Genomic DNA, 16,239 nt, shown 5'->3' with positions numbered 1-16,239 from the left:
ATATTATACCGGAAAGATTTTGAATTGTTGAAAAGTTGTCCGAGGTGTGGGTTATCACGTTATAAGTTGAAACAAAAAGATGATGATTCTATTGATGAGATGGAAAAGCATGGACCCCCAATGAAGGTTATGTGGTATCTTCCCATCATTCCAAGGATGAAGCGTTTGTTTGCAAACCCAGACGATGCTAAGAATCTTAGATGGCATGCAGATGAGAGGAAATGCGATGGCATGTACCGACATCCAGTTGATTCTATTCAATGGAAGAAATTTGATGATGACTTTCCAGAGTTTGGTAAAGAATCAAGAAATATCCGACTTGGTTTAGCTACAGACGGTATGAATCCGTTTGGTAATATGAGTACAAATCACAGTTCATGGCCTGTATTACTAGTTATTTACAACTTACCTCCTGGATTGTGCATGAAGCGAAAATACATGATGTTGTCTATGATGATATCCGGTCCGAAACAGTCAGGGAATGATATTGATGTTTATCTAAGTCCCCTAATTGAAGATTTAAAGTTAATGTGGGACCAGGGTGTTGAAGTATTTGACGGATTTGCTAATGAAACTTTCAAGCTTCATGCCATGTTATTTTGCACCATCAATGACTTTCCGGCATATGGTAACTTATCAGGTTATAGTGTTAAGGGTTACAAAGCGTGTCCAATATGCGAAGAAGACACTGCTTCTCAACAATTGAAACATGGAAGAAAAATAGTATATCTTCGGCATCGGAGGTTTCTTAGAAGTCATCATCCTTACCGGAGGTTGAAAAAAGCCTTTAATGGACACCAAAAGGGTAGTGGTCCACCAACTCCATTAACCAGTGTTGAGGTTTACGAAAAGGTAAATAACATAGACCACACCTTCGGTAAGTAAAAAAAAAAGTCATCTGTGACAAATATTTGGAAGAAGAAATCAATCTTCTTTGATCTTCTGTACTGGTCGAGGTTAGAAGTCAGACATTGTATAGATGTAATGCATGTTGAGAAGAATGTGTGTGATAGCTTAATTGGTAGACTTCTTAACATTAACGGGAAGATGAAGGATGGTCTAAATGCTCGTTTAGATTTGATTGAGATGAACATACGCAACGAGTTGGCACCCATAGAAATGGGTAAGCGTACATATTTGCCCCCAGCCTATTACACAATGTCAAAAGATGAAAAAATTAGTTTTTGTCAATGTCTAAAAGGTGTGAAAGTGCCACAAGGACATTCCTCAAATGTGAAGAGCCTAGTGTCAATGCAAGATTTGAAGTTAATTGGGTTGAAGTCTCATGATTGTCACATCTTGATGCAACAGTTGTTGCCGGTAGCTATTCGTGGGATCTTACCAAAAAATGTTAGACATACCATAACCCGTTTGTGCTCATTCTTCTCTTCCATCTGTTGTAAAGTCATTGATCCCTCAAAACTAGATGAACTTCAAAATGAAATTGTTGTTATCTTGTGTGAATTGGAGATGTTTTTTCCTCCGTCTTTTTTTGACATCATGGTTCATCTAGTGGTGCATCTGGTAAGAGAGGTTAAATTGTGTGGACCAGTGTACTTAAGATGGATGTATCCTGTTGAGCGGTATATGAAAATTTTGAAAGGTTATGTGAAAAATCATTATCGTCCAGAGGCTTCAATGATTGAAAGGTACATAGTTGAAGAAAGTATTGAATTTTGTTCAGAGTACATGACAAAAGCAAATCCAATAGGTGTTCCAGCTAATTCATGGCACCACAGGCGTTCTACAAGTAAATGTTTACGTGGTGTGAATATTGTAAGCAAATCTCGATCATAAGTCTTGCAAGCACATTTGTAGATATTGAATAACACAGATGAAGTTGTACCTTACATAGAAGCTCATAAAGCCATTGTGAAGGCAAATAACCCAAGACAAGTAGGGAAATGGGTCTTGATGGAACATAATAGAACTTTCATGCCTTGGTTTAAAGACGAGGTGTTCAAGGATTCAACGGCATCAGAGACCTTGACCTGGTTGGCTGCTGGATTGAAGTTTGATGTCATCTCATGTACAGCGTACGAAGTGAATAATTGTATATTTTACACAAAGTCCATGGATGAAAAGAGTACAGTTCAAAATTCTGGTGTTACTCTTGAAGCCGAGTCAATGCAGTTTTCGATTTTGAAAGATACAAATCCAGTACTTGGATCAATGGCATACTATGGTTTTATAGAAGAGATATGGGAGATTGACTACACTAAGTTTTCCGTTCCAGTTTTCAAGTGTAAATGGGTTGACAATAAAAGTGGGGTTAAAATTGATGATTCAGGATTCATACTAGTGGACTTTCGAAAGATAGGGTATCGAGATGAGCCATTTATAATGGTTCAACAAGCATATCAAGTTTTCTACGTGAAAGATCCTACGTCAGAACATTGGTATGTCGTTTTACACGGCAAAAAACAAGGGGAGACCATAGATGATATTGAAAATGGTGACCCTTGTTCATTCACACCAAAGATAATTAATAAAGATGACGATGTAGTTGATGATGTACATGCAACCCGTAAAGACCACAGTGAAGGAATTTACATATGAACTTTCAACCCCCATGCAACCTGTAAATAAGCATTTTAGATTTAGATTTTTATGTATTATTTTTATATAAGATTTTAATTCGATGCAGATTAACTAATGTTTGTTACCTAATTTTTTTAACAGAGACATGGATGACGATCAGACCCCACTCAAACCACGACGAGGCTGTAGAGGACCTACTAGATTGAAGCGTCTCGCATTGAGACTTGCTGCTGGTGAGAAGACACGTGTTGAAATTAACGTCAACACTGGAGTGGCTTTTGGTCCTAAGGCAGATGAGTTTATGAGCTATCTTGGAGTTGTTTCTCGTGAGAGGCTCTCCATTCTGATTAATTCATGGGATGAGGTGTCAGAGGTCGACCGTAACATGATATGGGAGGATGTTCTGGTAAGATTTACATTTTGATATAATGCTTTTTAATATTCATTGATTAATTTTAATTTGCTGATGTTATTTTGCAGGCAAACTTTGAAATTCCTGATGTGGAACCGCTTCGATCAAAGATTATATCCAATATCAGACTCAAATTTCGTACCTTTAAGTCAAGACTGACTTCGAGATACATTTTTGGCGACCTTAAAGACGAAAATCCATGTTTAAAGTACAAACATATTGATGAAGAGACATGGCGTCTTTTTAAAGAAAGCTGTAAAAATGAGGCTTGGAGGGTAAGTGAAGTAACTTTTTTGTTTATATAACATTAATAAGTTTATCTTATTTACTTCAGTTTGTTTATTTCAATTATGACAGGATCGTCGGAAGAAAGCTCAAGAGATAGCTTTGAAGAATCTTTCCCCGCACGTTATGTCTCGTTCGGGGTATCGAAAACTTGAGCAAACACTGATGGTGGAAAAGGAGAAATCTAAACAGGGGACGTTGTCTAAGAATGTTGAAACAGGGGTCACATCTCCTCCATCACCACCTTTTCGCCATGTAAAATGGAAGAGGGCCCGAATTAAAAAGTCGGGTGCACCAAGTTCTGAGCAATCCGGGGTTATCATCGAAAAAATTGTAAGTTATTTTTAGTTTTTTTTTCATTTATTTTAAAGCATTAATTATATTAATGCTTGAAAATATGATTTTTGTGTACTCTTGCAGGATTCCTTGGAATCTGACGGTAAATTTGTTGCTGAAGGTCGTCACGATATCCTGGTTGAAGCAATTGGACGACCTGAGCACTCTGGTCGTGTTCGTGCAGCTGGACAAGGGGTCGGAATTAAACTATATTTTGGAGTTTCAGAATGATAGTCATCCTCCTCCTCCAAAGAGAACGAAACTCAAATGAAGACTAAGATACGTGAAGAATTAATGGAGGAGATGAGAAAGGAGACTGATTTGATGTGGCTACAGATGAAAAAGGAGAATGATCAAATGCGACAAGAGTTTCTATCGCAACAAGTTTGTGCTGAGCTGATTGAACCCCTTGTTAGTCCCACTCCCAAGAGCACAAAGGGGAGTTGTGCGGCTCTTCCAACATCAAGGGATGATATCAATGGGCAGACGGAGGATTGTGAGCTACTGGTAGTGGGCGGCAAACTTCCTCGGGTGGTGGCCCTTGGAAAAGTCTATCAAAACGCCACCACCTTACATAACGTTCCTCTCTCCCCTGATGTGGCGAAGGTAACAGTTGAAAAAGTACGATTTCCTGATGCTCGTGTTCCACTACCTTCAGATGAGGTAACCACTGTGGCCGATGCATTTCAGACATTCGTTGCCTGGCCCAGAGAGCTCATTCGATCTATGCCCAAACCTCATGTAATAATTTCATTTCATTATATTATTTTTTATTTATATTTATATATTACATATAATTTAATACAAATGTTGTTTATCTTGTAGAAACCACTACCTTCAGATGAGGTAACCACTATGGCCGATGCATTTCAGACATTCGTTGCCTAGCCCAGAGAGCTCATTCGATCTATGCCCAAACCTCATATAATAATTTCATTTCATTATATTATTTTTTATTTATATTTATATATTACATATAATTTAATAAAAATGTTGTTTATCTTGTAGAAACCTTTTCGGCCACCAAGTCCGAAAAAGAAGCGTGAGGTTTCAGTTTACGATCCTCTAGCTTCCTTACGTCTCATTGCTTGTCAGATTGGCAATGAATCTTTTCCAGTTCCGTGGGATGATACATTTTTTCAAATAAATACTGAACTGCCACTGATCATTTACAACACAGATTTATCAGAATTTATATCTGGGAAACAGGAGCTCAATATAAGTATAATTCAGTTTTTTATGATGTAAGTATCTTTACCTATTATTCAATTTACTTTATGTTAAATTATTATTGATTATGCTTTAACTAAAAACTTGTAGGTTTTTGCATAGAGTCTGTATCACTGAGGGGAAGGAAAATATGTATGGATTCTTAGATCCTGCATATACTAATCCTGTTGGACCAAACTCATCTGAGACTCAAGCATACATCACTAACACCCTGGAAAAAGAGGGAAAACAAATTTATTTATGCCCTTATATTAATGAGTAAGTTTAATTATATGTCATCAATTATTATTATTTCATGTTTTAAATATTTACTAACTCTTTTCATTGATGATATAGGAATCATTGGCAGTTACTTGTCTTATCAATGGTTGATAAGACTGCTGTGTGGTTTTGTTCCCTACACAAGAAGATTCCCACAAAATTTAAGGATATCATTGATACGTAAGTACATTATAAACTGAACTTTGTATATGTTACTAATTAACCATCTACTAACGAGGTTTTTTGTATTAACCAGTTCATGGCGTGGATATAACATCCTAAAAGGTCGATCAAGTTCAAATAATTTGAACTGGATAACAATAAAGGTTTGTAATTTTTTTCTTACTCTATTATCATTGTTTATTAATATACTAACATATTACTTTTTATTGAATTATAGTGTAATAAACAACCAGGAAGCTATGAGTGTGGCTATTACATTATGCAATGGGTGATTACCATTATAAGACTAGGTGTTAAAACTGGTTGGAAAGAGGTACTATATATGTTAAATCATTTTTATAATTCTTGAACATATATATATCTAAAAAGTAATTTATGTCAACTTTGCAATGCAGTTATTCACAGAAGAAACACCAATGAATGAGGAAGGCATTTCATATGTTAGAGATTCTTGGTCCACATATTTCATAAATTTTTATAACTCTAGCATAGGTAAACAATAGTGGTTTTATGTATATGTAATTTGATTACTTGTAAATGTACATTTGATGATCTCAATTGATTACTATATTTCTGTATTTGTCTGGCTGGGTTTGATCATTATGCAGGTTATTAATTTATATGGTTTATGCACAATACAAACTGCACTTTAAAAAAAAAACACTATTTACAAATGCGGTCATTTACCAAAACCGCATTTGTAAATGTGATTTACCTATTTACAAATGCGGTTATTACCAAGACCGCATTCGTAAATGTGATTTACGAATGCGGTTATCACCAAGACCGCATTCGTAAATCTTAAACCCCTAAACCCTCATCCCTCATTCAGAATAATATACAAATGCGGTTATTTTAATTAACCGCATTTGTAAATCAAATTTATAAATGCGGTTCTATGACCGCATTTGTATATCTCCAATTTACGAATGCGTGCTGATCAAATGCGGTTCTATAACCGCATTTGTAAATGTAAAATAACCGCATTTATTTTACATTTCTGCGCTAGTGCAAACGAAACATTTTCATTATCATCGTAACTTTGGGCATACAACGAACGATTATTAGGCTTTAAAGGAAAAAATCGAAGAATTAATACAAGCTGGCCACCTTCGATGCTTTGTTCAAGGAAGTCAAGAGTATGAGAGGCCGAAAGCTGACGATAGAAGACTGCTAGAATTATAGGGCTAAAACAAGAGCGGGGGGTGAATTATTTTTGAAAGATTTTTGCAAGTATTGAAGGTAAATGGAAAGGCTATGAAGAATTAATCAATGGAAAATTTTTCCAGCCAAATATAAAACAGTTTTAAAGCTTGATGCAGAAAATCAACCTGTTGTTTTTACGAAACAATCAGTTGTTTTTATCAGTACTTTATAAAAAGAAAGTTAAAGCAGTTTAAAGAGTGTAACGATAGAGAGATTCAAACAGAATGTTTATAATGATTCACTGTTAACCAAGAGCTACATCCAGTCCTCATAAACCACTGAGAATTCACTATGTAATCAATCCTTCACATTGGCTAGGCTCCTCATTCCTATGATTACAGCGCATTTGTTAGGGTTCGCCTCTATGCCCCTTTCAGTTAGTAAGAAACCAAGGAACTTCACTTCTTCTACCCCAAACATACACTTATCTGGATTAACCTTCAATTTGTATTTTGCTATTGTTGTGAATAGCTTCTCCTAGTTTGCAATATGCTGGTCCTTCTTTTTTGACGTGACGACCATGTCGTCTAAATACGCCTGTACGTTTCGCTCATGCATTGGGGCGAGGACCCAATCCATTAGCCTTTGATAGGTGGCGCTAGCATTCTAAAGGCCAAAGGGCAGGACCTTGTAGCAGTAGCTGGCGAACTCGTCCATAAAGATTGTCTTGCTTTTTTCCTTCGGGTGCATACGAATCTAGTTATACCTCGAGAACGCATCCAAAAGCCTTAATAACCGACAACCTGAGGCATTGTCCACCAAGGAGTTTATGCTCGGTAGGGGGTCCGAATCCTTGGGACAAGCCTTGTTTAGATCAGTGAAGTCGACACACATTCTCCACCAACACAACATTTGCCAATCACTTAGGATATTGAATTTCCCTTACGTGACTAACAACTAACAACTTTCGAGTCTCTTCTCGAATGACGAGGCGCTTATCTTGGTTGAAGTTTCTCCTTCTTTGGACCATGGGCTTGATCCTTTCATCCATGGTAAGCCGATGACATAGAAAGTCAGGGTCTATCTCGGGCATGTTTGCGGATGACCATGTTAAAGCACCCATGTTCTCCAATATCACATAAGCTATCTTATCTTCAAGTTCTTTTCCGGGTTTAGGGTTTAGGGGGCCGAGCTTAAACATCTTCCCTTTTATCTCCATTGTCCTTAGGTCAACGTACCCTTGTACTTCTACTTGATCTCCCACGAAGCCGACCAAACACCCATCGTATGACCTCAACTAGTCGGGGGACAACTGCAAATTGGTGAACGTTCCCTAGAACATTACATTAGCCGAGCTCCCTTTATTGATCAATACTCTGTGCATCTTCCTTCCTACATTGACGACAGATATCACCACCGAATCATCCTCGTGAGGAACCACGTCTTCCAGGTCAGAACTCATGAAGGAAAAAGTGGGCTCCAAAGAGTGATAAGGTCTGCTCGTATCCAAGGACATCACTGCTCGTGCGTATCGTTTACGTTTGGAGGCAGAGCTTCCTCCCCTGGAAAATCCTCCCGAGATGGTGTTTCGATCTTCATGGACTAGTGTCACATGTGCTTGGTCCCTGACAACAATCTCTCTTTTTATCTCTTGCTAGTTAGCCTCGAGATACTCCTTCAAGAACCCTTCCTTCACCAGGCTAGCCAGTTGGTGACCCAGGGCTATGCATCGCTCAACGTAGTGCCCAAATGCTTTGTGGAACTCGCACCAGGCATCCCTCCTCGATCCCAAGTTCCTATCCATCTTCTGGGGAAACTTTAGCTTGTCTGCTACCCCTGGCATACTCAAGAGTTCTTTATAGGATACTTGGAATTTGGGTCGAGCTATTGATTATTGTATGGCCTTCATTTTGGGCTCATATTTCTTGGCTACGTACAGTACATACCTCGAGTTCATTCTCTTCTCGACAAAGGTTTCGTTGACCTGCAGGGACTGAGCTCGGTTGCTCTCCTTAAACCTAGGTTGCCTTGAGTGCGAGCTACCATTCTTCCTAAGCATAACCTCTTTCGCTTCGATGCGGGCGACAGCTTGCTCACGTACCTCGGAAAAGGTCTCCACTGGATTCCTAATTAACGAATCACTGGACGGTCCCGCCGCGATCCCCTACTCAAAAGTTGTTCATGAGCACTCTGGCGGGAATAGCGATGGACTGGTTCATCAGCCTCCTCGATGGCCATGTAACGTCGTTCCCACAACTTACAAAGTTGTTCAGGGCACAATAAATCGCAAATCGGGCTCCCCCGTCTGTCTCTTATGATCTCTTTGATGTAAGGCAATATCAAGGAGAGTCTTTGAAGGAGTTCCTCCACCACTTTGGAGGACAGGTGGTAAGGTTGAACCTCAAAGACAAAAAGATGATGGTGCACGCGTTCAGAAAGGGCATTGTGCAAGGACCCTTCAGCGAGTGACTCATCCGAAACCACCCTAAAAGCTTCACCGAAATAAGGCGCCGCGTGGTGGCTCATATTGCGGCGCAGGAAGAAGTTAGCGAGAAACACACGTGCGTGGTTCCCACACGCCCGCGCGCAACATGTCGCCCTCAAACCCTAAGGGTGCTCGAGGCAACGACAGAGATGAAGAGCCCCGCGAAGCAGCAACCCTACCAACCAAGGAAGTCTCATGCCAGGGGGCGCGAGAGGGAGAATGTGCCACCAAGGCACGACTTCGTGGTAGAATTAAAGGACCTCAACGATATCCTGAACGTGGCGGAGAGGCTGAAGGTACCTCCCAAGACTGACAAAAGGCTCGGGCCCAACAAGAATGCCTGGTGCGAGTTCCACCAAGCATTCAGCCATCCCATACACAATTGCCTAGCAATGGGACACCAGCTAGACGAGTTGGTGAAGAACGGTCTCTTAAGGGATTAATTACAAGAAAAGCAGGGGATCGAGGACGTGGCGGCGACAGGGGGTGGCCCGGGGCACGAAGTCCCAGTGCATGGTGAGGTTCACACCATCGCAGGAGGGTTCTCGAGAGGAGGTTGTATTGCTTCTCAGCGGAGGAGATATGCACGAACGGTGATGATGGTAGAAGCACAAAGGACCGACGAAGCCTTCGACGTCGACCTGGTATTTACCAAGGCCGACCTGGAGGACGTTGTCCCCTATGACAACGACCCAGTAGTGATCTCAGCGGTGACCGCGGGAAGAAAGGTGCACCGAGTGCTAGTAGATCAGGGAAGCTCGGCAGACGTGATGTTCTGGATGACTTTCAACAAATTGCAACTATCCTCAAACATGTTAAGGCCCTATGGTGGCTGTCTACACAGTTTCACAGGAGATCAGGTAGAGGTGCGCGGATACTTAGAGCTGAGGACCACCTTCACGGATGGTACCTCATCGCGTATAGAGAGCATCAGGTACCTTGTCATCAACGCCTCTTCTACTTACAACATGCTGTTGGGTAGACCAACGCTGAATAGGCTAGGGGTAGTGCCGTCGACAAGGCACATGAAGATGAAGCTACCGGATCTGACAGGAAAGGTGATTACCATCAAGTCAGATCAGAAGGAGGCCAATAAATGTTACGAGAACAGCCTAAAGACAAGGAGAGGGGTATCCATGGTCACTGCTAGACCATCGTACACAGAGGAGATCCCCCTGCCTGAGTTCAGTCGCGCCGAACCCGCGAGGACCGTAGTAGAAATTGCCGGTGGGAAGATAGCCCGGGAGATCAGATATAATCCGTTTGGCAACCTTGGGGAAAGAGAGACTGGAGGGAAGGTCTCCAAGCTGAGCAACACCCCCGGTCAAACGGCGTGAAGTCTAGTCGAAAAGATAGTCGAGTATAAATTGAAACCGGACCCCCAGAAATATGTGTCCGGGACAAAATCAGGGAAGTTTCTGGATTCCTTGCTCATTGAGTGTGGTATGGAGACAAACCCAGAAAGGCGCATGTCTGTCTTGTCTGGATTGGCACCAGTTGGCCGAGGGAGCGGCCTCCCTTACCAAGAGTGTAAAGAGGCGTTCATCAGGTTGAAGGAGTACTTAGCCATCCCTCCAATCCTGTGCAAACCACAGCCAAGCACATCGTTTAGTTGGCACCCAATGATGATCGATCAGGCGATCAGTTCAATCCTTGTGCAAAAACAGGACTAGTTTCAAAAACTCATACACATGAGGAGCAGAGTATGCCAAGGACCTGAAGAAAGACACCAGGTACTAGAGAAGGCAACCCCACTGGTTTCACGTCAAGTCTGTCTCGTGTGGACCGTTTCATTCAGAGTAACAGAAGTCCTCGGGGACGAAGCAGGCAGACTTGAGACACTGAAGCAAGGCCCAATCCCTCGTACATGGAATGCGGCCGACTTCATGTTTTATTTCAGTTAAGCAGGAACATTGTACATGGTATTAGGGGACACTCTTTTTCCCTTATAAGGGTTTTTTAACGAGGTCACCAAATAAGTTTCGATTGAAATATTTTCTCGAGTTATGTACAATTCAGTTAAAAACTTGTTTCCTGGCGTTAGAAGTCTCATGGACAAAGATGTAGGTTCGCAAGAGAACACCTCCCCCCATGAGTGAAAGCGCCAAGGTTAACCGAAATAGTTCGTGAGATAAATCCTCCTCGCCTATTGAGCGAAGCCGAGGTCCGTTAAGAACTTATTTTCCTTGCGATTGAGGTCTCGTGATTGGAAAGGCAGGTTCGTAGAGAACGCCTCCCCCCTCGAGTGAGAACGCCAAGGTTAAACGAAATAGTTCGTGAGATAAATTCTCCTCGCCTAATGAGCGAAACCGAGGTTAGTTAAAACTTGTTCCCTAGCGTCAGAAGTCTTATGGGCGGAGAGGTAGGTTCTCAAGAGAACACCTCCCCCTTGAGTGAAAACGCCAGGGTTAAACGAAGTAGTATGCGAGATAAATCCTCTGCGCCTTTGAGCGAAGCCAAGGTTAGTTAAAGAGCATCCTTGCGTTAGAAGTTTTAAGAGTGGAGAGGTAGGTTCGCGAGGGAACACCTCCCCTCTCAAGTGAAAACGCCAAGGTTGAACAAAACAATTCACCAGATAAATCCTCCACGCCCTTGAGCGAAGCCGAGGTCAGTTGAGGGTTTGTTTCCCTTGCGATTGGAGGCCTTGAAAGTAAAGAAGTAGGTTCGTAAAGAACACCTCTCCTTTCGAGCAAGAGCGCCAAGGAGGAACGATCCAGTTCATAGTTAAAACCCCCTCCTCACGATCAGGGGAGCATATCACAGAACGCTAGAACAAACGTCTTGGTGCCAGGCATCATGAGTTAAAAGTTAAGCAAGTTAAAAAGCAGTTTTCGATTTAAGGAAATGAAAGCAGCCATATGTTCGAGAAAGTAAAGTTTTGGGCAAATAATAAAGTGTTTGTCTGACAACCAAATAAAAGTTAAGGAAGGACCCTGGGAACAATTTGCCCGTTTGCGACACGGTTTGATATCGTGAAGGGCGTAGTATCCATCCCAGGATGTGCGCAAGCAACTTAAGCGAGGGCATCCCCAAATCCTGCGTCATAGGCATCAAGAACATGTCCGGTCAGCTCAGCCTCAGCTTCTTCAAACCTCAGCCTCATCCGAGTCCATAGTCACCGCTAGTTGGAAGCCTTTAAGGGCATGCTGAAGGACAAGGGGCAGCTCAAGGGCAGGAGGAGTCGCAGAAGCACTCGTCCCACCAAGGTCAGAAAATAGGGGAACGCTGGTCGTGTGATCCAGGGGCGGAACCGAGCGACTAGTAGAAGAGGAATGGGAGGCCGTCGCCGGCGTAGGCCTGAGTCTTTTAGAGATTGGCCCCTCGGTGGAGTTCTCGTCTGATTCGATCTCCACCGCTTTACCCTTGTAAAGAAATGGAGCGAGAGACGATTGGGCGGTGGCAGGAGGGACCGCGACTCCAGGAGTGGAAGGAGTAGGCGAGGGCGCGACAGCGGCGGAAGCAAGGGCGTGGTGGCTAGAAGTGCCCATATCCCTAGAAATCTCTGGGAGGCGGGCGAGGATATCAGTCATTTTGGCCCGTTTCTCTTCACTCAGAACCATACCTGCGTACAAATTTCAGAATACGAGAGAATAGGAAACACAGAGATAAAACATGCCAATGCATGGAGGTAGAGCGCGCAAACACAACATTACGATAACAAGGGTGAGCTCCGGCAGAGTCCCGGGTTTCTTGAACCCTAACTCGAAGGAAACACAGGAAAAAAAGAACAGAGAGCAATTGAAATGCAGAGATTAAACAGCCCAGGCAGTTATCCAGAATCAGAATTCAAAAGTGAGTGCGAACAGTAGTCGAAGTTCGTACCTTTGATCAGATAGCAAGAAGATGCTGGAATGTGTAGGGGAAACACGCGAGTATTCGAGGAAGAAGACAAATCAATCCAGAGTTTTAGAGAATGATAGAACAGCGATTGGACGCGCGCGCTTTTGAACGTTTAAAGAAAACAAAGAAGCGTAAGCGACGTTAAGCCCTAGCCGTTGATCACAACACGTGTGCACAGATAAGACAGGCCCAGAAAGACGTCACTTCAGCGCAGTATTTGCGTCCTGTCACACAGAGCCACGTAGGTCACCCAGGGCAAAGACTTAGTCTCTTCGCTGAACGAGTTACAGCTCGAGACTGGGGGGCTTGTGTACCGACCAGTCCTTGGGTGTTGTTGACCACTGGTAATATTGGTGCCGCGTAGGCGGGTCCCGCGAGCGGCGCGAGCCAGTATTTCGCAAAGCCCGTGCACCAAGGAGCCTCAGACATTAGTTGCTCGCATGTACCGACGTTCCACTAGACAATGTGGAAAGGTCGGACATTGGGACCCAAACAGTAAAGTTGGGCCACGAGAGGTGAAGCCCAGACCACACACCAGTTATCAGTAAGGGAGAAGCCTAGATCACGAGAGTCCATGCGTGTAGAGTGGATGATGTGTTTTAGGCGTAACACAAGTACAGAGCCACTGGAAAGATACGATCTGTGAAGGTCACGTTCCAGGGACGAGCTGCATGCATGGCACGTGAAGAGCTAGGGCATTACCAGAGGTGGGTGACCCCAGAGATCACATTTTCATTTTGCCTATACATGTGAGACTCCTCTTAGACATTACCACATGCCCTTTGTCTCTCAGTTGCTATGTGAGACTCCTCTTAGACATTACCATATGCCCTTTGTCTCTCAGTTGCTCCCATCACTATTATCTCATAATCTTTCACCAATAATTCAACTACCCTTCATACATAAGCTTTATCTATATATATTCACAGTTACAAGCATTTTGGAACCAACACAAATTATTCACATCCTGAAGAAACAAAATTCATAAGCCTCAGCTCTCAAGCTCTTTTCATACCATTTTGTTCTCAAGTCCGAGAAAATACAACACAACAATGGGCTTTCGTTTACCTAGTATCAGAAGGGCATCGATCGCAGCAAACCAAGCATCTTCTAAGGGTATGGAGGTGCCAAAGGGTTATCTTGCAGTGTACGTTGGAGGGAAAATGAAGCGATTTGTGATCCCCATATCATACTTGAGCCAACCTTCATTCCAAGACATGTTGAGTGAAGCAGAGGAAGAGTTTGGATTCGATCATCCCATGGGTGGTCTTACAATTCCTTGCAGTGAAGATGTCTTTCAAAGCACAACTTCACACTTGAATAGACATTAAGTCTTGTAATATAGAAGTCTGACACAGAATTGAAGAGCCATTTTGTCATAGGCATCTTCTCCATTTGTTTAGAGTAACATTTTTGCTCCTATATATTTGTTTGATGACAACAATTCAACTACTCAAGAGGCCCCGCTGTGTTAACTGTTTTTTGGATTGCAAATATTAACTTCACGCTGTAGAAGCAGGATTTCTTGCTATAAAACAAAAGCAAGACATGGCTGTCCTGATGCATTTCAAGGCATATATAGAACACATGGTTCCTAGCATGGGAAGAATAACAATAGTTTTACTAGAATCAACGTGAAAGATAGTTTATGTTAAATTTTGGAGTGCCGAGGCCTTGAAAACAAGTGAGGTGTACATTGAGTCATATGGATTGAGTGCAAGAATGATGGACGTGAGATAAATTAAGGGTTATCTTTAGAGACCCTTGAATAATACCAGCCTACTTCCATACTCAAAATCTTTTTTTCTCATACCATTTACAGATGCTTTATCTCAGTTAATGATTTTCTTTGGCTTTTGTTTCTTATATAAATGAACCTGTGATCGTTAGTACGCATGAGAAGGCTCAATGTTTCAATCCAATCACCTACCACAATTAATATCTTTTCTATTTCATTACTATACTGATGTTTCTATTTTCATCCAAGTAACAACTAATAATGACCTTGATGCCGGTGGTTGTGTAGGAAAATGGAAATTTTGATAACCCTAAGAAGATGATATCGTTTTGAAGTCATGGAAAGCAAAGAAGCACTTTTGTAACCGATGACAAGTACTATTTGGTGAGCAAAGGAGGGTGTCACTGTCAAGAATCTCAACCATGAAATTAGTTTAGTACTTTATCTGTTTGAGACTGTCCAGAAGAAGAAACATATAAGGGGTCTCCGGCGAGGGAGGGGTGAGAAACCTGGTTATGGCTGACACTTCATTTTTCTATACTAACTTTCCCGAACATTTTCGGGAGGGAGATTTATGGAAGGTTTTTCAAAGGTGGGGAAGAGTTCTGGACGTTTTCGTCTCAAGAAAGTTCAACGCAAGGAATCAAAAGTTTGGTTTTGTAAGGTTCCAGGGAGTGAAAGATTTTTTCTCTCTGGAAAGAGAACTGGATGCAATTTGGATTGGTACTTGGAAGCTACAGGTGAATCTTCCCAAGTATCAGAGGAAGGAGGAATCAAGGACGCAGAGAAAAGGGGGTCGAAGGTCCGGCTGGATTCCTAAGAAGAGCGTGACACAGACTAGGGAAGACTAGAATCGGAAGGGGGACCAGACGGAGCAGCGCTCGTTTGCTCAAGTGGTGTCGGGTGGTGCGGTCCAGAGTGGGCCAGAGCGGAACGAAAATGGTTCACAAGGGGTTGATGTTACCCAACTCACTGTGGACTTAGAGCAGTTCTCCTGGTTAGAAGGGTGTTACGTTGGTTGCCTTAAGGTGGTTCCATGCATGCAGTTGATTAAGGAGAGCTTTGTCATGGGAGGTTTTAGCCTAGTCAGAATAAGATATCTTGGGGAAAGGTTTGTTCTACTTTCATGGGACGAAGGAGAAGGTTTGAGTAAGATCATTGTCGATAACAAAGCTTGGTTCAATGAATTGTTCTCGCTAGTTATTCCATGGAATGACTCTTTCGCAGTGAAAGAAAGACTTGCTTGGATACGTTGCAGAGGCATCCCACTTCAGCTGTGGTGCAACCAGTTCCGGTGGGGGAGGTGGTGGAGATTGAAGAATTAACTGAGAAGAGAGACATGCTGGAGTTTGCACATTTTCAGGTGAAAATACCAGTTAACAGTGTAATCAACATGGTGAAGGATTTTTGTATCAACGACATGATGTGTAAGGTATCGTTCAAAGAAAAGGGTTACACACCGGATATATCTTTCAAAAAATTGTTTGGCAAGTGGGATGGAGGTGGTTCAGATGTAGATACCGAAGCAAGCTCAGAAGAAGGAAGCTTAGGAGCAAGTCTTTGCGATTCAGTGGGTTCGGAGTTCGACGTGGCTAGAGGAGGAAGAGTAGTCGTCGATGATGGAGGAGGAGGAGTGGAAGCTACCGGAGGAGGAAGAGCGGGGACTGGAGGGTCGGTCCAGGGCAAGATGGATTCAAATCCCCTCGGGAAGGCGTGCCTGCTACACGAAAAGTTATTCTCTCAAGAATAATTAAATGGCGCCTTGAATGTGAATGACTCTAA

At 42.4% G+C, this 16,239-nt stretch overlaps 1 protein-coding gene across 1 annotated transcript; it reads left to right on the top strand.

Moving 5' to 3' along the window:
* The first annotated feature begins 13,638 nt into the window (after positions 1-13,638).
* LOC150026660 (auxin-induced protein X10A-like) lies at positions 13,639-14,680 on the top strand. The gene has a single exon (XM_090302980.1). It carries the CDS (start codon positions 13,772-13,774, stop codon positions 14,048-14,050), a length of 279 nt encoding a protein of 92 aa, XP_090159106.1. The 5' UTR covers positions 13,639-13,771; the 3' UTR covers positions 14,051-14,680.
* The last annotated feature ends 1,559 nt before the right edge of the window (positions 14,681-16,239 follow it).

The sequence above is a fragment of the Phaseolus vulgaris genome, chromosome 6 (genome assembly GCF_051622355.1).
Source record: "Phaseolus vulgaris cultivar YP4 chromosome 6, ASM5162235v1, whole genome shotgun sequence".
NCBI classification, from domain to species: Eukaryota; Viridiplantae; Streptophyta; class Magnoliopsida; order Fabales; family Fabaceae; genus Phaseolus; species Phaseolus vulgaris.
Note: the sequence above shows the minus strand (reverse complement) of the source record. Positions and strands in the feature narration are given on the sequence as shown.